This window comes from Copadichromis virginalis, linkage group LG9 (genome assembly GCF_057382275.1).
Source record: "Copadichromis virginalis isolate Kocher_CV1m ecotype Utaka linkage group LG9, C_Virginalis_male_GT1.1, whole genome shotgun sequence".
Classification (NCBI taxonomy): Eukaryota; Metazoa; Chordata; class Actinopteri; order Cichliformes; family Cichlidae; genus Copadichromis; species Copadichromis virginalis.
The window spans coordinates 21,984,386-22,009,091 of record NC_140626.1 but is presented as its reverse complement, the minus strand read 5'-3'; the positions used below and the strand labels follow the sequence as shown (position 1 = coordinate 22,009,091).

Sequence of the window (24,706 nt, the reverse complement as noted above, 5' to 3'; positions counted from 1 at the left end):
AAAGCGTCTGGTCTCTAAGTGAATAATAAAAATATAAAAATACACTGTGTAAAATCGCGTTTTATTGTACAAATTCCCCAGGTGAGTCTCCACCCACAACCTGCCTCCCCGGTAAACTTTGCAGTCTTGTCAATTTTATCAATAATCATACAAAATGAGGAGTTTATAAAGCCCTTCATTACAAGCTCGGTCATCAACTGGAATTAATAACAATATAATATTGTCCTGTCGAGTCCATACAGGAGCAAAGAGAAGAGCTATCATACACATCACTGCCATACAAACAACAGTTTTTGCAGAGTCACCATAAAACACGAGAGTCTGAGTTTCATCCCATCCCTGTTTAAACCGTTAAATAGACCCAGTGACACACTATACAAACATCTTTCATGTAAGCATGTCTCTGCAGCGATTACAGTTGGATTATAGTAACCGGGGCAGTGAGGGACACAAAGAATTATGGCATTGTAATCACAAAGTCTCTTCTGGAGGATGATGGACAGCGAGGGGAAGTCTTCAAATGAAGCTTTAAATCAATGTCCGTGAGATTATAAATTCTAGGAACATATTTGTTCTTTTTTAAAAAAGACAGAGTTTATCACAATCTTAATCATGTCTACTGCAACTGATGACGTGAATAAAGATAAGCCGTGTGGAATTTGGACCATCAACCTCACCCTGAGAATGTCTCCCCGTTAGGAAAATATATTATTTCTTATCAACAATTAATCATTATGTTGCATAATTTATTGTTACAGCACAAATTTGGAGGCAAATGAGTGCGACGGCCGGCTTTTCTCAGTGGGTTTTTCGTCCGCGAGGCTTCGTCACAGCTTATTTCACAGGAGTAAGAATCCCACGTGGAGTGTATCTGAAACATTTCTCTGAAATCGGAAACCACAGTCATATTCAGAAATTCACACATCTAAGACTTGAGTAGTACCGTAGGTTAACACAAAATTATGAAATGCAACAAAATCTTGTGTGGACACTGGAAACAGAAAAAAAGGAAGAGAGAAAATGTAGAGCAAGTAGTGGTTTGTGTGACTGGCAGTTTCCGGTCAACTTTTTCTGGACTTGTCATTAAACAAGCTTCCTCTGGGCGTAGGGATACACAGAAGAGTCCAGTCTGGCTATAGGTTTTCTCCAGGTTGATACTGTGGCTCTGTGGCGGTGAAATAGTCCTCCAGAAAGGACTGCAGGTACTCGAAGGTTGGCCTCTCGTCGGGCTCCTTCTTCCAGCACAGCTTCATCATCTCATGAAGGGACTCGGGACAACCCTGCGGGCAGGGCATGCGGTAGCCTCTCTCCACCTGCTCCAACACCTCCCGGTTCACCATACCTGAGGTGGAGATGGAGTGGAGACAGAGAGGGCTGTAAGAGCTTTTGTTCAAGCCTTTTTTTTCCAAATGGAAAAAGAAGAGATAAGAGGGCTCAGGAGGCTGCATGTTCCACAGAAAATCCAGAGTGCATCATTAAAATCACAGCCACCATCAACAGAAAGGATTGAAAGCCTAGCAAATCCCCTCCCTGCTGAATATCAATCTACAGCAGCAAGTTGTGATTAAAAAAAAACCATTTGAGTGTCACAATATAATGGTGCTGATGATATCCATGCTGCATGTAAAATAAATAAATAAATAAAGTAGTAATAGGCAAATCATATATCTGTACTGCAGGTGGACCCCAATAATATAAGAAATTCAGCTTGAAATTCTTCACTTGCATTTTAATATTAATTGATTTATTTATGTTAATAATTAAAACTAAGCACCTTCTGTTACCACTTTGTGATATTACTCTTTACGCTGACCTAAATTTACTGCTCTTGTATTGACGCATTGGATCCCAGTGGCAGGAGGCCTTAACACTTTGCACATGACTGGGTAGCATTAGTAATTTATAGCCAACAGTCCATGTGGTTTATGTTTTTAAATAAACATTTTAAGGAAACATATCACTCACTCTTTTACATTTTGATTTCAAGACAAGATTTGGGATTGCTTAGGCTCCATGGGAGTTTGTCCTATAGACTTGTGAATTGATTTGCCTATCATAAAAGTGTATTTAAAACAGAATAGATAAAGAATATTGTGACAGACCTGCCAATCATGTAATCATTTAGCACCTTTAAACTGAGAAAAATCAGTCACAAATTTCCATCCCTAATTTTTCAATCCCAATATTACTGAAGCTGCACATTTGCTCAAATTAAAAGGCTTCATATAATTCATTTGAAATGAAATACAATCTTTTTGTTTGAGTTATTACTAAAGACACCAACCTGTTAGTTAAGCTTAGCTTATAGATTTTGTCCAAAAGTAATAAAACAACAACTGTATATAAAAGATGGATGTGGCCTGACCAGGTTGAAAACGTGAAGCCACCTTGGAAGGATCCTAATTTTACATATTTTTTCTAACACCGAGCCGGGTCTGAGTCTTTCTCAATGACAACAAACATGTTACTGATTGTTTTATGGTCTAAACTGTTTATTAATCCATGTCATGTACAGATTGCTTGAGAGTTGTCCGCCCTTTTAAACGTGATACAACAGTCGGGCAGTGGATGACTTGGGCCTTATTTACTTGATCCTACATGCTCACCAAGGGTGTAACACATCCACAATGGCAGACAAATGAACATCAAATGGTTAGTAAATGTGTGTTTGCAAAAACCTCAACAGAATATATTGTTAAATTTGAGAATTGTTCCTGTGAGGTAAGAATATGGCTACCTTGAGCTGCTACCATACCTGCAATTTCAAACATATAAATGCAAATGTATAAAATCCAGTGGTGTTTGTTCACAGAGCCCAGTGAGCTGTTTCCCCAGGTTTACCATAAATATGTGTCTATTTCTCAAAATGTCAACTTACTTCTATAATCAATTATCAGATTCTCTTCAGCCACACACCTCTAATATTAGTTTCAAGGCTACATCACATATAAACCTGATCTGTGTGAAGGTAGCACAGAAGGCTACGGGCACTGCTCCCTGGGGCAGAATCGGTCTGGCAGATGGTTATAAACAAGAGTTGTGTTCAATCTCCTGATCGTCCCCCACCAGATGGTCTCATCTAATCTCAAATGTGCCACAGAGTCTGTGTATGTGTGTGTGTAAGGCTATCTGTGTGTGCATGCGTGTACATGTCAATACTCCCCCTACAGAGCCATAAACAACCAGTGCAGACAATGTCAGACAGCTTCACTTCATCCTCTGATATTAACAAGCACACCAGCTCAACGTCTGCTGACAGACTGCAGGCTGATCGCTCTGGTCATTAATCACTGCGCACTGTTGGTGCACTACACCTTTTCTTCACACCAGGTATGTGTATATCTGTGTGCTAGTGTTGACCCTGTCACTTACCTGGATAGGGCACTCTGCCTTTGGTGACAAGCTCAGTGAGCAGGATGCCAAAGGACCAGACGTCTGACTTGATGGTGAAACGGCCGTACAGCGCAGCTTCTGGGGCCGTCCATTTAATAGGGAATTTGGCTCCTGCGTGTGATGGAGGAGACAGGAGAGAGGGTTAGGTGAAGTGCTGCCACTAGAGGGCATATGGGCTAATTTCTGTCTTCATTTCCAGGAAGTCACAGGAAGGTCAGTTAACCATAGTTATATAATTTGGAGCACATTATATTTTCCTACTCAGTCATACAGATTTTTTAAATAGACCTCAGAGAAAACAGGTTTAAGGGGTAACAACGGATATAAACAATACAATAAAGAACGCTGCATTTGAATAATTAAAAAAAGATATCTAAAGTATTAAAAGTATTTATTAATATATATTTCAAAAAGCAGTTTCATTTGAACTACTCTCTACCTGAGAAACAGTCCTTATGGAAATAGTGTCATGTGCACCACAAACAAAAGTTCATTGATCTCTGCCACAGTCACGAACTCATATATAGACTGTAAATAAAAGATGGACACAGACATGGTAGCATCATCTAGTGTAGCAAAGTCTCAATGTGATGTTTCCCTGTCACCATCACAGTGTTTTAAAACACATGGATGTGACAGAGAAACAAAAACAAACACTGCCCTCTTATGTGTTATTAAGAACAGTATGCTCTATTGTTTATTTCACTGTAAACAGGACTATAATTTAACAAATGAATGTAATGTTGTATTCAAGTGTCTTAAAAGTAGCTGTTAACAGAATAAACCCATCTGAAAAGTGTTTACTGAGGTCATAGAGAACCCAGCGCAGTTTCTCCAGGCACGGGAGTTACATCTTTTATATACAGTCTATGAGATTAAGTGAATTTTTTACAGCCACCAAGTTTTCAGATCTTTGACCAAGCAGATGCTCACAGGTATCTTTTTAGTCTTCTGTCCCAGGTATTTAGTTTTTCTGCTCCTAAGCAGGCCATCAACTGTGCCCCACTTCCCTCAGCTAATATGCTGCTAATGCAACATTTTTAGCATATTTTTGAGGACTGTGTGTTTATAAGATTATTTTTTCATCCATCTCATGATATATCGATTAGCTTCAGCTCTACTTTAGTGATAAATTACTAAATCTCAAACTAAAAATGTGAGCATATTTAGTATTTAACTCCTTTCTTTCTTTATAGCATCACTGGCAACTGTCTCTTGTTTCTACGCCACTGGTCTTCAGACTGTAATTAAATTTGTAGAGCAGTACTGTTCCCTAAGTTTCACAGATGCTTCTAAAACAAGCTTCAGAAGGAAACTGCAGTCTTCAGCCTTCACTGGAAGCATCTAAAGCTTGCTCCACTTTCTCATGAGGGTAAGGCACTGCTTGCGAAGCAGAAATAGCAGAGATAAATTCTTCCAACATGTGAAGGGCAAAGCTAATAAGAGATCAAAAGAAGCATCTGGTTTTTCTTATGTTAGCCTAATTCATCATGAGGTGAGACAACCGGGAGTCGTCATAGCTGTAAGGCTCTCTCTGTTTCTGCCCTGACACCTCATTCACCTGTGACTCACACAGCCTGTGTTTAAGTGTGCGTGTACCCACCTTGCCTCGCCGTGTACTCGTTGTCCTCTATCAGCCTGGCCAAACCGAAGTCGGCAATCTTACACACCAGGTTCTCGCCCACGAGGATGTTGGCGGCACGCAGGTCCCTGTGAATGTAGTTCATCCTCTCGATGAAAGCCATGCCATCAGCGATCTTTAAAATAAACACACAAAAAAAGAAACCCAAAATGGTTAGACAGCATCTCACGTTCGCCACTTCAGCTAATAATTTTCAGCTTCTCGTACTTTCCATCACCTCTTCATGTCTGATTGATTTTCAAAGAGTAAGAATAAAAGCAAAGTGTGCCAAATCTGGGAGAGGAGGACTTGTTTACCTGAGGCTGTGATTCTTCTTCTTCTTCTTTCTTCTTTTTTTTTTAAATGTCAGAAGCTTAAAATAGAGCTCTATACTTGGCAGTGCACTGAGGTGAATTCTGCACTAGTGGAGAAAAAAAAGATACAGGTGCTGGTCTCACCTTTGCAGCCATGTCCACCAGCATGACAAGATTCAAATGTCTGCCATCTCCTTCTTTGAGGAAGTCCAGCAGGCTTCCTATTAAAAGCAAGTGTGAGAAGTCATAATGGATGTGAGGGAGCTGCATAACGACATACTGCTACAGAGTGTGGAATAATAGCTTAAAGTGAATAATGCATTAAGTTGGACAGTAATTAATTTTGCGATTCACAGTGTTAGCTGATCCATGTTTCTTGTTTGGAGTTAAAGTATGGAAAGGTCAGTGTCAGTGTCTTTGTGAAATCACTGCACCTGAGTGCATCAAAGACTGCAGACACGTAGGCATGCATCTGTCACCGAGTAACCTCAGAAAAAATTTTTCTATGAAAACCTGCTGCAGCTTTCAATTACCCATTCCACTTTCCCGCATCAGGGACCCACCAGGGACCCTGAGGGACTTTCAATTTTTAAAGCATATTAATTAAAAAGCCTATAAAATTTACATTTTTCCTTCAAGGAAATCACCATGTGTAAATTAAAGAGGAAAAAAAGCAAGGGCATGTGATCCACCTGAAAAATCTAGAGGCTCACACCTGATGTTGTTTTTCCTTCTCTCTAAAAATAGACCTCAGGAGTGTCGTGTAACAGGAAAACAGCTGAGTACTGTTATTCTCCAGGGATTGGCGGTACCTTTGGACATGTACTCTGTGACAATATAGATGGGTTCCTCAGACACCACTGCATACAGAGGCACCAGTTTGTCATGCCTGAGCTTCTTCATAATCTGAGCCTCTTGGAGGAAGGCCTCAGGTGACATGGTCCCCGGCTTCAGCGTCTTTATGGCTACCTTAGTTGTACCATTCCATGTGCCTGCAGAGATGGAGATGCGGGAGAGAGAAAAGCCCACAGGCAACAGGGGTAATCAGTGTTGTTAATGGGCTGGGAGCGAGACAATATCATTAATTAGGTCTTGTAATTGCTCAGACATGTGCTGTCATGCATGCGATTCTCGCAAAATATCCCTGGGATGAGCGGATACGGGCTCACGGCAAACAAATCCAGCTCGCTCTCTCCTCCTGAGAGATACGATCTCTAGAGATAAAGATGATATAACAAAAAGAGGAAGCAACTGAAGGAAGTGGATAAGTCCCCAGCTCTGACAGAGACAATAAACATAGATGGACAATGACATTTTCTATATAAACTGGGGCTTATTCTGTATTTCCCAATGTACATAAATATAGATAATTACTAAACAACATGTGGCTGCTTTGGCCTTACCCATCCAAACCTCTCCAAAGCAGCCCTGGCCCAGTTTGAGCTCCAGCTGCAGTGACTCCCGGGGAATCTCCCAGGCATCTTTAGCAAGGCCCTGGGTCTGAGGCTTGACTGTGGGGCAAACTGTGGTCAGCTTGTGGCAGAGCCCGTCAGCATGCTCTGTGACAGAGACACCGAGAGAAATCAAAATGACACATTACACCCAGCAGTGCCACACACCAATACACACAAGTCTTTTAACCAGCAGGATTCAGTGTCGTAAAGTTTCATCCATCATTCGTTCCATTTGATGTGGATGACTTTAGATGCACTCATCCCAGCTGCGATGAAATATAAATGAGATGAAGTGGCTTTTTAACACACCAGAGCGCTCTCGAGAGCCAAGCTGAAATGGAGTGGGATCACAGAGACTTAACCTCAGCTCTCTTCGGGCTAAGGAGGAGGTGTGAGTTTCAAAATTATAACAGCACCATCAATTGTTATTAAAATTAAAGGCCATTCATCTCCTGTGGTAACCCTAAAGGAAACACGGCAAACTGCGTGGCACAGAGCAGCAGCTGTGAGTAAGAGTAATTTTCAGGATAATTCCTCGAGGTATGAAGAACGACTGTGATGAATAATGAATGAGATGACACAGAAAAAGCGAGTGAGCAGGGAGTGCTGCCTGTGTACATACCTGTATAATGTTTCACAAGCTTCTGTAATGTGTCAAATTGTGCTCTGGTAGTGATGTAGTACCCCCCATTATCAAGCTTGCGGATCTTGTAGTGTTTCACATTATCTCCTTTGGATTCGTCCCAGTCCCGTATGGAAAGAGAATAAGCACCTGGAGGACATACAGGAAGTGGTTTTCATTTTTTTAAGCACAACTGTGAGTGATTTGGCTTTGTTGTGGTTAAAAAACATGGCTTCCAAACTAGGATAAAGCTCTGGTTCCCTCAGACTTTTATTTTCCTTTTTTACAGCTGTGAATTTATGTTTTTCTTACAAAGTTGTTATTCTTAGCACAAAAAAGTATCCTCCACTGCTTTGGAGACTTATGTTTCTTCCATCAGTTTCTGATGCTAAATACATCAATACCACAACAGCCTGAACACTGAAGTCAAACACAGGGCAATTATTTTTTACAGAGAGTTCTTACCATTGCTGGCTGCTTCATTCTTTTAAAGCAGCTGCATGCTGTTATTAGTCTTCCTCATGGCTTTATGCAGATCCAATTGTGTAACTGTTGTAGGTTTTGTTCTCTTTACTATTTTAACAGTACCAGGATCTATGCATCCGTACGCGCTACAGGTTGCTGCAGAAAATGATTGCTGCCCCCACCCTTCTCACACACAGGCTAAGAGAAAGCTCACTCATCTAGACGAGGAACAGCAAATATGAAGCATACTTTAATCTTATTGCAAATTAGAGTTGGTGAGAAGAATTTTTTTTAAAGATTTAGCTGTGACACAAGCAGTGTTAAACTTGTGCATCCATTAATGTGACAGCATGAATTCAAATGTACTATAGTCAAAGTCATCAGTAAGTGACCTCCGTTGCAATTCCTGAGCATGCCATGAACTGAAAACTGCTATAACACCTGCATCACTGTCCACAGTGAAGCCAGTTTTACATTGCCCCTGACCAAAATCAGCACCTTCGTGCATGACTGAAATGTACACCTGTGCACAGGGACAAACCAAATGCCTTTGGAAGAAAAATCTTACAGTCAGACGAGACAAAGAATTAGCTATTTGACAACAATAACTAGAGGTATCTTTGGAGGGGTAAAGGTAAGGCTTTCAGATCTAAGAACACTGACAGCTGTGTTCTTAGACTATCTCAAAACCCCAACTTCACTCCAAACAATAATTTATGGACTATATTTAAAAGATGGGTCCATGCCAGCAAATCAACCAATTTAAATAAAGAGTGGTCAAATATCCAACCAGGTTTATACAAGGATACTAAAGGCATCTGGCTGAGGTACTACTAAGGGGCTTTTGGAGTCAGTAGAGGCCATGGTAGCAACCTAAATGCTAATGTTGAAGCTTTAAAATGCTAAAATCAACAGGTAACATTGATAGAGATACGTCCATCTTTTTTTAAAGACTCACTAATACTAACACTAACAACTATAACAGTCTCATTGTATCATGTCATTATAGTTGACCTACTCACCTTCCACCCAGAATCTGAAAGTGGAGTGATTTAACGTGGTGAATGTATTTCATATAAACACTTTTTTTTAGCATTGCAAAATTATTACTTATGTCGTTGTTTATATTTGCCACGAAGTCATGAAAGTGCTTCAGTTGCTATGGACTAGCATGATCCATGCAGCAACAGGATTTTCAGCCTGGACCACTTTAGTCAAAAGAACATTTCTATTTCCATTTGCAGTAGTTTATATTTGGCGATAAGTATCTGTCTTGGGTCTTCCCTGCTTTTCCCCACTTACATGTGGAAAGCTGAAGGTGGGGGAAAAAAGCAGCAAGAAGCAAAACCCCAGCACGACAGAGATCAATGACAATAGAAATAACAATGAACCTGAAATGATACATCTGCAGTGACCATGCTAGATTGTAATCCATGCACGCCCGGAAACGACTCCTCCCACTTTGCTGAATATAATCACCTTTAGTAGTTTCACTTTCTCGCACCAAGAAAGTTCCTCGATGATTCCCTGGATTCAGCAGCAACCTCTCAGCATCTTTGCGTCCCATTTTACCAAAGTACCACCTGCAAAGAAAGAGCACTTGAATAAAATGCTCAGACGTGACTAAGGACTTGAATGGTTAAAAACACAAAAAACAAAAAAGCAGGAACGCATTTAATGCATTCCCTTCTTTTGAATGTCACAATCACATCATAAAGCTTTTTAAAGGCTGTTAATGTTGGATAGCGTGCTTTGTGCAATATGAGGTCATAGCTTCTTGGTGCAGCTGTCATAGCTGGAGTAATGAGGTTATAAGAAGCAGCAACAAGGTCTTACTCTTCAGCCTGGATGGAGTCAGCAGGAGCCACATAATTACTTGGGATGTAGCCTTTCTTTCCTGTGTTGATGGAGCGAGCCTCCCACCAGTCTCCTTCTCTGCAGTGTGACAGCGACACAGGAGATGAGATAAATGACTTGTTCAGTTAACACTCAACCAAAGACTGATCATCAAATAATAGTGTCACTGATACCTGGAACGGAAAAAAACTGTAAATGATTGCTTATAATTTTTGGGTAAGCCCTGTGGAAATACTTCGAAATTCTTTTCAATCTTGTTTGCACTTGTAAACCTCATTATTTGATTCAAAATCAGTCTTTAAAATGTGTTTAACACTAAATGCTAACATCTAAATGGGACTGAATGAGACTAATCTATTTTACATTACAATAATATAACCCGGGGCAACATTTCTGCCAGAGCAGACGTGCACAGTTCCCAGTAGAAAGCTGGCATTAGGAGACAAGTGGCAATCTAAGTCATTCATTGAGGCCGACACACGGCGAACAGGTGCAGCTGTGCATTGCTGCGACAAAGAAAGGCATCTGGTAATCGCAGCAGTACTCACGAGGAAGCATTTTCATACAGGCGCTTCATAAACTGAGAGAGAAACTGGAGCGATTCTTACGTATTGTTGATGATCTGGAAACGATCTCCTTTTTTAAAGGTGAGGTCATCTGACGTTCTGGCTTCGTAGTCGTACAAGGCCACAAAGAATGTAACGCCACCTAACAACATAAAAAGAGACAAAGAACTGAAAAGAATAACATCACAGCGATGCGGCAATGTCTGTGTCTTAACAGCATGGAAATATGACTGAGAATAGATGCTGTCAAGACAGAGTGAAATTTACACACATGGTAAACAACTGCCACCGTATAAAACTGGTTTTATTTGATAGTGTTGCTTTCCATGTAATAATAAAGTTTATTAGTATATCACTTTTGAGAACACAGGTGCTCTATCTTTCCATGCAATATTTTGCCTACTGTGTAGCCATATGCCCAGACATGATATTCATATACCTACCACTGACAACAATGCTGTCAACAGTAATGCTATTATCACCTGCAGAAAGCAAATACCATGGCAGTGCCACCTTTATCCCCCTCTGAGAGCAGATAATCCATCATGGAGGAGGATTACAACCTAAATCCCACCTAAACAGGAGGGCTCTCAGGATCGCTGTAAGCTGTGTGATCAGAGCCGATAGTTGTTATCGCCAACAACTTCAAATAACAACGACCGGCATTAGCTGTCACACCGTAAAGCCAGATCAGCATGCTGACCAGGCTAAGCCTAATATTAATAATGTTTGCATGTTTTATCCCATTTATGTTTTACTGTAATACAAATTATGTTTACTTTGCATTTCTGCTCCTGACCGTCTCAGCATATGTGATGGGAATTTTCTATTTCATAAAGCTCTTTCAGTTTATGTCACTGTAACATTCAAATCAATATTCAGGACATCAAACTTGGGCCAGTGATGTGACAGTTAAAAGTGGACTGCATTAGTACAAAACAAAGAGGACGTAATGTTGATGAAATAAAACTAAAGCCTGATTTAAGGCAGATTTATGAGCCCATGTTGGTGTCTGTTTGCTTAACTCTTCAGTTACACAGTCAAGGATTATGAGACGCATCTACCAAAAAGCCAACAGTGAAAGATTTGTTCTCCATTTACGAGAATATACATATACATATATCTATATACATGTCAAAAGCTGATTGATTGAAGGTGGACTGAACTGAAAACATCAGGATTTCTATCTTCTCTTCTGCAGGGAATAAGCAGAAGGACCAACATCAACATAGGCAAGAGCCACTGCAGACAGTATAAAACATGGAAGCTGGTTCTGAATTGGAAAAATTGAGTCAATGCAGGAATTACTTAAAACTGCACTCTATCTGAAGATCACTAGATGGTGACAGGCCATAAAAAGACTTCCAGTCCTATTGAGGTTTGCAGACACGTGACTGCTAACCACATGACATTAACTTGTCCACCATTTTGGACACATAGCAATCATAGTGACAATGTAGGATCAAGTGAATAAGTGCAACACAAACTGCAAACGTGGATCATTTTGCTTCAAAGTAAAGCTTGCACCTTTTGAAATACGCTAGCTTTAGTGTTGAGGCACAACTTTTATTTTTAAGGTTAATTTTCTTCATTTTTGGTTTGTGGTGCACTTTTTTGAGTTTTTCTAACACTCGGCTAGTAGTTAGCGAGCATTTGCAGAGAAATGCGATCACCAAAATGTGCTTCTATACCAATAAATATTTCCCTAGCAACCGGGTCTAATACAGTGGACACATTTTGATGTGCGCATGACATCAAATGAATGTCTGCAGTTGGTGTTAGACAGAAGCAACATGTAGACATCTGTCTGCAAAGCTCTCCATAGGATGTACATGTTGAGCTTTAAATAATAAAGAAATAAGTAAACAGTGGTTTCATTTTGCATGAACACCATTATCAGTGCAGTATTGACATCACGCAGTAAAACTCTACTCACTGGGGACGGAACCAGAGAATGAGTTGGACACAGGACCGGAGAAAGAAGATGACGTTCCTCCAAAGGGAGTAATGGCAGATGAAGAGCCACCAAACGGCGTGAGGGTGTGGTTGAAATTTACTGCCCCCGAGCCAGAGGAAGATGAGGGAATTTGACTCTGCTGCAGCTGGGTGGGTTCTGGTCCGTAGTGACCGACGTGAGGCGTGGTGGCGGTATTGGTGTCAGATGCCTGGGAGTTCTCTGGCTGATACTTCATCGTCTGGCCTTTGTCCTCTTTGCTCTTTATGCACCCCATCTTCTCACCCTTGAGAAAGAACACACAACAAGAAGATATTATTTCAGTGTAAACAGAGGAAGAGGATGAGACAGTATAGATGGAGGGGCTGAGGGGCATATAGGATTACTGACTACAACATAAGGTCTGCAGGAACTGGAACAAGCATTATGAAATAAAAATGTATTGACCTGATATGATTATGTGAATCATTTTATTGTTGTTAAAACCTCTAAGACTATAAGCCATGTGGTAACTGGGACATATGGATAAATGTAAAATCCGATTTGAATCACTCAAACAAGGCCATGTAGATAAAACTGTGCAGTTCTGTCATTTTCACTATTACCATCTATTACTTGACGCTCCTGTTCCATCAAGAGACTCTGTAAACAAATAACAGATTTTATGCTATTTAAATCTACTCCACATTATATAGGGAAATGCATATTTCTTTGGAGTATCTACATTTATGCCTTGCTGCAATTCAGACAAGTCTGTATGGGGCCCTCCATCCATGGATGGTTACCAAATGGGTTCAACATGCCAAAGATCCAGAGGGCCAAAGTGTCACAGTCCATTTCTATGAAGTGACAGTTCATGCCTTTTATTAAAAATCAATCAAATTACAGCAAAGAGTAGCAGAAGTATCATAAGACACAAAATGACCACATAAGCCCTCAGGCATCCTAATTGGGTGCCCGAACCAGGGCCGGCCCGTGGCATAGGGCTTTGGAGCGTGATGTCACGGGGGTGGGCGTGGAAAGGATTTTGGCCCGATCCGCCATTTTGGGGGTCTAAGTGAAAAAGGAGCGAAAGCATAGCCATGGTTCGTATTTGCTGTGTGGTCCGCTGCAATGTTCGATCACACGACCGGCAAGAGAATAAGCTTGAAAATGGTTTATCTTTTCATTCTTTCCCAACCTGGAAGCAACATGAGGCAGCTCGTGTATCGATGTTAGCAAACGAAGGCGTCCAGCCTGGATAGCAGCTGTGATAGGCCGTATAGGCAAATGCTAAGGGCGCCGTCCATCAGGGGGCGCCACGCCAGTGCCACAAATGTTGAAAAAAAAAAAGAAAAGTTGGTACTATTATTTCTAAATACAAAAAATAATCCCACGTTAATTAAAATGCAAAGTAAAGCTTATTTAATAGAAATATTATTTGTTACAACATTACACTACACTGCTGATGTAGGGGGGCGCCACCTAAAATCTTGCCTAGGGCGCCAGATTGGTTAGGGCCGTTTCTGGCCCGAACCACCTGATATTTTTCGTTTCGATGTGGAGTAAAGTCTCTACTCTGAGTCCCCAATCAACCCTTGGTGGAAACTCATTTCTGCCCCGTGTATCTGCAATCTCACTTTTTGATTAATTGAGGTTAAGAATGTAGACTGACATATCATAGCTTTGGGTTAATCAAACCCCTCACTTCTGAACCAAGATATTTGTGGCAACAACTTGTCCCTGACTTGCAGTGGGCACTTAAATCTTTTCTGGCCAAGAAACATGGCCTTAGACTTGGAGGTGCTGATTTCCATTCCCGCGGGCTCACACTTGGCTATGAACTACTCCAGAGCAAGTTGGAGGTCACCACCTGATGAAGCCAACAGAACCACATCATGCGCAAAAAGCTGAGATGTGACCTTGAGGCCAGATAGGGAAAGTGGAAATCTTCTGCTACTTGGCTATGTCACAGATTATGTTCATAAAAGCTACGTACAGATAAAGGCAGCCTTGTTGGAGGCCCAATAGCCACTATAAAGAAAATTAAAGAAACCATAAAGAGACATCGTCGGATAATCACAAAACAGACGTAATAATTAAAAGAATAAAATGATTGCAAAGAGAAAAAGCAACCAACAAATACTTACAGCGACACAGAAAACAGCATAAACTGACCAGAAACAAAATGCAACAAAACCACTAAGAAACACTCAAAGCCACACAATCATATTACAAAGTGATACAAAATGACAGCAAAAGGAAATTACTACAAATTTGATTATAAATGAGCGACACAATAATCGGTGTCGGACAAAACTGTGAGTCATTTTTGTGTCCGAGCCTGAGATTCCTGGATTTTGTGTCTTTGTCCAGGCATCTTAGTCCTCTGCTTTTTACACGTCTCTGCCAAGTCGTCTACCATTTCACAATCTATCAATGCCTCAGCCTGACCACGCTGGAAGATTTAAAGCATTGATGTGTCTCTATCGGCGTGGTTGTCATTCCTCTTCCTAACATAATTTGGATGGAGTCACACTGAGGCATTCTTTTGTGGAGTGAAGGCCTGGAAAATGTGGAGACAATCAGATACGCTCGTAAAGAAGTCTGAGCGCTGGGAGATCAGAACGGTTTCATTTGCCAAGAACAACGGCTGAACGCAGAGTAGGAGCTGGTTTACTGACACTCCAAGACAGTAAAACAAAAGAGGTAAAAGATTTTTATAAAGAGCTGATATGTTCAGCGTGGAAGTAGACTAAACACAGCGCTACTGAGCAATACGGCGGCACAGTTGGTTACAGCAGCGCACTGAATTACAGGGCAGTGATCGTACAATCATCAGTGAAAGAGGATCTACTGGTGCAGTAATACATCTCTCTTTGATTTTGTAACAGTGGCCTTGATGTTGGGAGGTGGGAGGGATTTGTCCTCATCGTAGAGGGAGGTTCATAATCAAGAGTTCATCGAGTTCTTCAGCTAAACTGCCAAAGAAATCAACAAAACGGGGACAAACCGCAGAAACCTTCCAAAGATTCAGAACACTTTGCTTAAATAAAACTGTGCAAATTGCAGGTTGCAAGTCATGCTGGGTACTGGTCGTCTTCCACAAAACATTTTTTATGGGTGGTCAGTTAGTGGAGTTGTGTCAGAAAGACGGATTTCTTAAAAACAGCTTCAAATGAATATGTCGGTAAATCTGATCTCAGATTTTAGATCTGCAGCTGACATGCTGAGAATGTTGGCATGGAAAAAAAAAACACTTTTCTGAACCAAACTTTCCTTTAACCTCGAGACAAAACCAGTGTCACGGAAAGCAGAGGGCTTTGCTCAGTGGTCGACTCGGGTGGCCTTGTATTTCACATTTAGACAGATGGGTGCCTGGCCCGCCTGGTCAGCAGTGAAGCTATCACACTGTAAAACACTGGCCGGCATCCCGGGAATATTTGCACTTTAGAAATGTTTTTCCTTCCAAAAATAAGGCCTCAGTCATTTCATAAAAGTGACGTCAGTCTCCCAAAATCATCATAAATACTGAAGTTAAGAGATTTAAAAATAAAGTATGTCTCTTTTATTTTTATACTATACCAGAATGCTGTTAAATAATTACACATCACACAGTTTTTTTGGTCAGTGTAGTAATGTAGTGAGATAATGGATTAATAACTTATTTGTTAAGATGATTTCTTTTCTGCTTTGGAAAAATCAATCTTGTAGAAGGAAAGAGGAACCAAGAATCGGCCATAAACGCGATGCCTTCAGTTCACATGTGATCTTTGTTTAACATTTTCACCATCCCTCTGATAAAGCTACAAAAAATGCTCCTAAAAGTGATTTTAAAAAAATCAGTGTGTTCAAAGTTTAGTCTTTTTAATCAATGCTACAAGACTTATTTTTAGCAATGAAGGGTTTCAGTGCTGGTCTGACAGCTGTTGAATTTGTCTTTCAGTTGCTGGGCAGATGCTTTGATCTCTCTGACTACATCTGATCAGATATCTGATCAGATGTAGTCAGAGAGATCAAAGCATCTGCCCAGCAACTGAAAGACAAATTCAACAGCTGTCAGATGTCTCACAGATGCTGTTTACGCCACAGTTCATGCGTGAAAGTGGTCACAGCTTTTGTATTTGGGCTTTGATGATAAACTGGATATTTTAAACTACATTGTTGCACACACGTATGATATATGATATTCTCATATGATAATATCATATAATTGTTCTTTTTGTAGGATTTTACACAATATTGGGAAAAAAAACCTACACCTTCCTGAACCTGGATTTTGAGTGAAATTAATTTGTCAAAAATGAGACAAAACTCACAATAAACAAAGTCAAAAATTAGTTTTTTAAATATAGCATATTCATTTCATTTTCTTTTTTATTAATATAGCACAAATACTGACTCAAATCCGGCATTGTGGCAGCCAAGTTTGGTAAGTATGCACTTTCTTGTTTTTTGTTAAGGGTTAGGAAACATTAGCATGCTTTAACAATAAACTAAGATACCAAACATAGAAAATATTTCTTGCAAAATACCAACATGGACTATTTGGTTAGCAATTAGATTAAATCACAGTGGTTGATAAGCATGGCTTCACAGTGCTTTAGTCTTCATAAAAAGAAAGATACTGAGTTCATTAGGTAATTGTTAAAGTTAGCATGCTGTTTGCTTTTCGATACAATGATCAATAAGCTGATCAAAAATGAAAAGTGTTAACAATAATCCTAAATTTGATTTATGCTGTTAAAAGTTTAACAACAAAGCTATCAGCCTGTTGACAGTACATTTAAGGTTCTGTACTTTAAGCTAGCAAGTTAAATTCACTGAAATTCCCATCGGATACTGAAAGGAGTTTATCTGTCAGCACACACTCACTTCCTCATCCTATTTGTATTAATACAGAAGCAATAACTATGATATATGGTGTTTAACTGAAGGCTGGGCTATAACTGCAGTGGAGCATACTAAACAGATAGATTCCTATCTCAGTGTCACAATATCCTTCCAAAACCCCAATGATAAAAACTCAGATACGATTCCTGTTACTGGTTGTGTGAAGAAAGAAATGTTATGAAATGTAGGGTACAGGGAGAGTTTTGCTGAATGCTTGTGCTGAATGAGGAGGGGGCCAAACGGGCTCATAGCCAGCTTTACCAGCTTAAATTACTAGGATTATGAGGATGGTGGATTTAACTTAAGAGGATAATAACAGAAAACAAAAAAAAGAGGAGTGACCACCGGTGGCAGTAGCTGAAACACAGAAGACTTCTGACTCTACAGTCACTTTGGCCTATTAAATATTTGTTGTGTTCATGGGCTTCTCACATGAGCAGAATTATGAGGGCTATCAGCTGAAGAGGAGGCTCTTAAGGGCTCTTTGCTGTGACGATACAAAGAGGACTGGCTTTGCCTGAAGCCTCTAAATCAGCTCAGTTAGCTCTCTGTCAGTCTGCCAGTCATCACATACTGACACCACAGGCTTTGTCTACACTGAAAATCGAGAGCTTTAGGAGAAAATATGGCACAAAAATAAAAGATGCAACAGCAACAATGTTAAGGCCAGTGAGCATGCATAGCTGTCATGAACCCCCCCCCCCCCCCCAAACCTCCACAATCACAAGAAAAATCACACTCTAACATCAAAATGCCTCACTCTCTTTTGCACTCAGCGCAACACAAGATCTGTAGCAGAATCATGAAGCCAGAAGGAAAATCTGCCTTGCTGCTAATTATAGTAACTTACTCTAATTGCGGACAACATCCCACTGCCCCCAGGATGCTAACATGACCTACAACAGCATGCAAACACGAGAAGACTCCCAGTAGCACCAGTCGGAGCCATAAAGGAACAATGAGAGAGGAAGGTGAAGGGTTTAAAAATGGGGAAGCTTACATGTCAGCACATGCACATATAAACCAAGGCCTCTTTTACTATCTGATTGGAAAGGTTTGGTGCTATTGTCTAAGAACTGCTATGTTCTGACAGACAGACAGAAGATCAGTAAGTAAGAAAGCTTGACATATCACTAGATGCGGGCGGATAGACCCAAATATCGACAGTATCGATACCAATGCTGGTACTGGATTGATACTAGTACGATAGGACTGATACTTTGTTTTTATCCTCTGAGTTCAATATCTAGCTGACTGAATTGTGCTAAATAAGTGAGAAATAAAAAAAATGCACCTCGAAAACACGTCAGAACCTTTTTGCGTTGACTTTCACATCTATTTTATTTACAGCATGTACACATTTAAACAACAGAAGCTGACCCAAAGTGCTTCAGAGACAGCCACGTTAACCTGGCTTTATTAGTAAAAAGTATCAGTGTCGCTATTGGTGTTGATATGGAATAAAAGCTTTTTCATTTGGTACAAAAATGCTCTGCTCAGATTAAAGATTGTCATTTTCCAGCCCAACAAACTGAGAAATTATCTATATATCACTTGTATATCACCAGCAGAAGCCTTTTCTGTAGCGTGAACGACAGAGAGGTGAAAAATACCTGCAACACAGAAACATAAATATGTTTTCCATCACTGCTGAGCTTCCTTCCGTTTCCACAGAGTCTCAAAAGACCCAAAGACTAGACACTATCTCTGTTTAATATTCCTCTTCCAGCGAGGTCAGATTGCCAAGTGAGCTACTGTGGCACAGACAGCTGACAGGGGATTCAGTGAGTTGCTCAAGGACACATCAACAAAGCTGATACTTGCCGAAACCTGCCTGCCTGCACGTGAGAGCTTCTTGGCGCTCCCTTAGACTGTCAAGTATTACAGGAAATACATAATAAACCAAAAAAACGACTATTTTTGGACATCTGAGGCAGCTCCAGATGTTCCCCCGAGGGACTGCATCCCTCCATAAACATCTGAGATTCAGACAGCAACTCAGACCCTTAACCTTTTGTATTTAGCGTTTTCAAGCTTTCACTCTTTTCTCGAAGAACTCTTTTGCCTGCTTTGTTTCATTTGTGTATTTACGTAAGCTAACGTGATCTGAGTTTCAGTTAAAACCCATCTCCTGTTTTTTCCATGATCTCTTGTAAGACTGATAATTCAAACCTGAACACTTCTTATCAGCGACCTTCTTTTGGCTTCCTTCCCTGACTCTGACCACAAAGTGATAATTCCACAGAGGCTTCACAAAACGCTGATAAGACAGAGAGGAGAGCATTTTTCCGTCACTCTCTTGGATTATACTGAAGAGTTTTACAGGGATCACAGTTCAGAGTGTTTAAGAAGGCTGCAGAGACAATGTTTAGATGAGTAAGCTGAATGTGGAGGAGTCCCATGATCAGAAACCAGAACAAAATCTGATTTTTACCTATTACTGCTATAGTAATGCCTGGATTTGCTGTTTTTTTATGCTTTTATATGAATTTTAACTTGTTTCTTTTGGTTTTTGTATTGTTAAATAGACCAAAGAGTCACTTTGAAAAGAACTGATTGCTTGCAAAGAATAACCTGCAGCATTACACAAACTTTTATGAGACATCCCCATCAAAAATCCAATTCAGAACTTATAATTGGACAAATTGTTTCATGTTTTTTTTAAATTTTATTTAATGTGAGAGCTGCAGTTGTTGCTAGTTTTTACCCATGCTAATTCAATTCACTGTTATATGCACATTCCTGAAGCAACCGGTATGATAATAAGGTACAGCTTAACAACTTGCACATATAAAACACATTGAACATAAAACATGCTGTAAATAAAATTCAGTGAAAACACGGCGCTTCTAGTGAATTTTAAAACATTTTAAACCAAACACATAACCAACCAGGTTAGGTTAGGTTACCATGGTGATTTAGCCACTTTAGTGACACAGAAAACTCCGACTTTAACCCCGACATAGCTCGCTATCACACTAATCTTGCTTTGTAGTACAGACCTCACAACTGTGTTGGTGTTTCATCTTTTGGATTATGTTTAAAGCCATTATCTTACCGTAACATGACTGCGTGTGTTTATTTAACAAAGAGTCCGTCCAAGAAGTGTGTGTTGTAGTTTTTGAGTGATACTAGTAGTTTAGCAGCCAGTACCTCTGAGTATGAATAGATAATGTTTGCTGATAACCTAACACTCAAGATTCCCATCTAAATATGGTCACTTCTGACTCCAAAAAGCAAACAAACAATATGGTGGGAGTCAAAATGCTGAAACTCAAAAGAGGAATCCTCAAACCACTGCATGCATATTTAATATATGGCTACAAAAGGAGTGTCTGCCTGCTACCGTGGCAATAAATAGAAATAAATCTGGATTTACCTCTTTCATTAGATGTTTTTAACTTTTAATTTTCAACTTTTTGAAGTATTTGCATATGCAGATATGATACATGAAAGTGTTGCTAGCCTGATAAGTTACCCAAGATAAAGCTGTGCTAGTGAAGTATAAATTATTACATCTTCCTTTTGCATGCCATGCATTATACATGAATTGAAGCCTGATTCTAAGATATTCTAAGATACAGTAAGACTCTCAGTAGTTTGAACAGGCTCAAATCTTCTGAGATTTAGATTAACTAGATCTTGATAGTTGGCTGGGTGAGAGCTTGGCAGCTTAGCTGAAGGGTAGTATGGTGGTGTTTTCCTCCTCCATCAGTCATCAGAGGTCTTACTGAAATACTGCCCAGCATCTTGCCGGGCAGCTGTTAGCTGCTGTCGCTGCGGATGCAGACTGGGCGGGTCTGTGGAGCTTTAATGGGCTTCAGATCTTCAAGAGATGCAGCCTGCGACATTCCTCTGATGCCAAAGAGTTAAATCTGGGTCTGGAGAAACGTCATGTGACGGTGGAGATCTGAAGCCCCGCAGCATCAAGAGAAACATCAATAAATGGTTCATAATGAGATTTACTCTGCACTGGGTGTTGAGTTCTGTTGCAAGCGTGCTCACAGTAAGCTGATCCTGAGGCTTACAACACTTTGACATCGATCTGAGAACAAGTTTAGCTTGAAGAGCCTCCTCGCTCATCAGTGTTCGACTTCAGTCCAACAGAAAAAAGGAAAAAGATCAGTTTTGGTTATTTACATTATTATCATAACTGACTTTATTTAACCTGTCTCAAAACTTCAATGAAGAGCTTGTGGTTGTGCTCATGTCAGTTACTGTGCTGCCAGAGAATAGACATCACACATTTTTCAGAATAAAAGCTCTCATGAGAAATCCTGAATGGCGTGCTATTTTTGGGAATCATCCTTTTGCCAGCACATAACAGGACCGATTGTTTTAAGTGTCAACATCGAAAAACAAAAGGTGACTCCAAAACCCCCAATACAGCCTAGATTAGAGTCTTCTTCACTGAGATAGAAACAAAAGCTGTATTTGACATGTGGACTGTGGCATTAGCAGAGTTTAGGAAACACTGGAGCGCTTTGTTCGCAATATCAGAACTAACTCTCCCTTACAGACTGCTGATAAGAGGGCAACTCTTAGATATTTGTTCATGCGCCTTCTTTTTTCACGCATGGAGAGCACTGCTCTGATTTCACTCCCTCACATGCTGGAGAAAGAAGCGAGTGAAGTCCTGAGTTTGAAAAAGAAAAAAATAATGAAAAGAAACATTCTTAGAGTGGTGAACTGATTTAATATGCTAGAAGATGACCTTATTAACCAATCATGTGATGAAATTCTAAAATTTCACATCTTCTACTATTAGTATCTTCGTTCAGTGAAGACCTTAAAGAAGGGGAAGTTTCATGTCAGTCAAAAGAAGAAATGGCATCACTTCAGGTATCCTGAGCTATAAAGAAAACAATATTTTGCTGTTAAGCCCAACATCAGTCTAAAAACACACAAACTAAATGATCCACTGAGTATATTCTCTACAAACAGATCAGCCTGGAAACTGTCAACTGTCTTTTTAACCCTCTGACATCCAACCCATCATAGGTGTTCCCAGAACGCTGATGCTGTTGCATCACCACTGATGACTCAGACCATCAAACTGTAGGAATTGTGCATTAAAAACATCAAAACAACAGCTGCAAACTTCAACAAATGAATCAATTCAATAAGTACTTCTAGCAGCTTCGGTGGTAACATTAAAAGCTGTAACTTTTTAATGTCTTCACAGGAACCTTCCAGGGGTGAAAGATCACACTCCAAAGCCCGAATAACAACACAACTGCCTTCTCTCCAACCTCGCCAGACCAGTGCTATGATTCACTTACATAGTTGTGCAAAAGTGCAGAGCTGTTCAGGATATGACACCACACCGAGTCACTTGAAGTCTTAACAGTTTACAGACTTCAAAGAACATGTGTGCAAGTAAAGCCCGTGTCCTAAAAGTGGAGACTGAAAGGTTGGAGTGAGAGAAGAATAAGCAACCCCTCAAAGTGTGACTCAGCTGTTAAATGAGTGACTCTGCATCACAAAAAGAACCCGAACCTCTTCCTCCTCTTCTTCTTCTTTCTCTTTCAACCCATCTTTATCCGAATCCAGCACTGTGGAATCAACTTTTCTCAGTTATTTAATCTAATTAACACGCTGACAAGTGAACACATAGAAAATGGGAGAAAATAAGGATTTAATCCATTTTTTCTCACACGGGTTTTTGGCAATTAATCTCTAATTTACCACTATAATCCCACGATGACAATTTAAGACTCGTGTTTATGATAATTAAACCGTGAAATGATAATTAGACCCCTGCTATTTTATCAAACTGCAGAACACTCAGCTTGTGTTACTTTGATTATTCATCTGCAATCCAGTATACTTATACCGTATTCCTCTGGGACTGAAAGCATGCCGACTGCTCGCTGATGTCCTATAAAATGACACAAAGCGGCTGGTTTGCAGGATAAAGGAACATTCACACACTACATAGAAAATCTACAAGCATGTCTGTGTTATTATTGGACATCTAATTTCCTTTGTTGACAGCCCAGACAGGCGAGCAGCTGCGCTTCGGCCCATCTTTATCTGATCCCGCTGCTCTGACAAAGACCACTTTTCTTTTTTTCCCTTTTCATTTACCTTCTCAAATCCGAGTCCTCGGTGGGTGTTTTCTCTTTCCCCCCTCTGTTCCCCTCGAGTCAGATCAGCAAAAAGCAAAAGAAAAATATCCGAGTTATTTCAAACGGAACCGAGTCGCCTTCATCCCCACTTTACGCATCCAGCAGAGTCAACTGTGGTCAGATTTTTTTCTTTTTCTTTTTTTGTGAAGTTAAATCAAAGCAGCTTAAGTGTTGCAGTCTTGGAGAGGATGGCGGGGGCGATGGAGGAGACGGTCATTGTTGTCAGAGCGGACGGGTCAGCGAGGATGAGTCCTGCATCGGCATGACAGTGATTTAAAAAAAAAAGCAAAGAAAAAAAAAAGTGAGACCCTGAAGTATCCCAGCGCTTTGTAGCCTCCACTTCCTACTACTAAACTTCCATCAACCCCCACACAACAACATGGCCGACCCAGCCTGCGGGACTGGAGCCACACAGCTGGAGTTACAGACAGAGATCCGTCTGCTGCAGCTGGTCTGAGATCAGCCAAGACAAGAGATGATGACTGAGGGAGAGAGGAAATAAGAATAGAAAGAAAAGAAAGAAACAAAATCAGGCGACTAAGAACAGACCGGTCCGTGAAGTGAAGGAAGGCTTCCTTTACAAAAGGGACTAAATGTGCAGCGCTTTCAATCACAAATACAGGTCTTGGACGCCCCCTGCTGGTTGATCATCTCTTATTACAGTTCAGGGGGAGAACTGCTGTATCGCACCCGTTGTATCACGCTTAACTTTCACAGGGATGCATTTCACATAATATGGTGTTACGATAAGCTAATTTGTATCACTTGCCTCCCACCATGTTTACGCTTTAACCCTAAAAACATTTATCGTTTAAAGTTCGCTCAACGTTTTACTGAATGTGTTTTTTTTAATTAATTGCATTTTGTTCTTTATATTCTTTTCTTACAATCGTCAATGCAAAACTACAGTGCCAGTATGGCTAATAGAAATATTCTACGTGGTTCTGTGCAGTGTTGCACTCAACCTTGCCACATTTATATGATCTAGGTTTAAAATGTTAATATAACTCAGTTTATACCAAAGACAGAAGTGAGGATGTTGATTAATTCGTGTGTTGTAATTCAAATAATAAAATTAGCTACATTTAATCTGCGGAAACAGGATCTTATTTGTTACATTCCTACTGATTAAAAAAAAGTTTTTAAGGTGAAATGTTTCTGTTTATTTGAATCCTTTTAACAGTACTTAGTGAAACATTTCGGCATACGTTTGTGATTTTCACATGGTTTGTCTGTAAAATGTGAAGCTCTTGTATTGCAGTGGTAATTCTATCCACTTTAATGGACTATTGTTATCAATGTTTCCTCTAAACTGCGCGCGTGCGCAATTGCGCACTGCTGGCACGGCCTCTGCGCACAGAAAATCTGCGTTGCGCACAGAAAAAAAAATCTAACTTGACTTGAAATTAAAATTAAAACTTTAACAATTCTGTTTTGCAGTGTTAGTCAGTAAGTGA

General features: G+C 40.2%; 1 protein-coding gene across 1 annotated transcript; it reads right to left on the bottom strand.

Moving 5' to 3' along the window:
• Positions 1 to 42: 42 nt before the first annotated feature.
• LOC146701829 (tyrosine-protein kinase yes-like) lies at positions 43 to 23,835 on the bottom strand. The gene is made up of 12 exons (XM_085468203.1): positions 23,209 to 23,835; positions 12,229 to 12,532; positions 10,335 to 10,434; positions 9,706 to 9,804; positions 9,349 to 9,452; positions 7,405 to 7,554; positions 6,732 to 6,887; positions 6,141 to 6,320; positions 5,473 to 5,549; positions 4,997 to 5,150; positions 3,373 to 3,504; positions 43 to 1,342 (listed from the first exon to the last, which is right to left on the bottom strand). Exons 2-12 carry the CDS (start codon positions 12,521 to 12,523, stop codon positions 1,134 to 1,136), a joined length of 1,656 nt encoding a protein of 551 aa, XP_085324329.1. The 5' UTR covers positions 12,524 to 12,532; positions 23,209 to 23,835; the 3' UTR covers positions 43 to 1,133.
• Between the last annotated feature and the right edge of the window lie 871 nt (positions 23,836 to 24,706).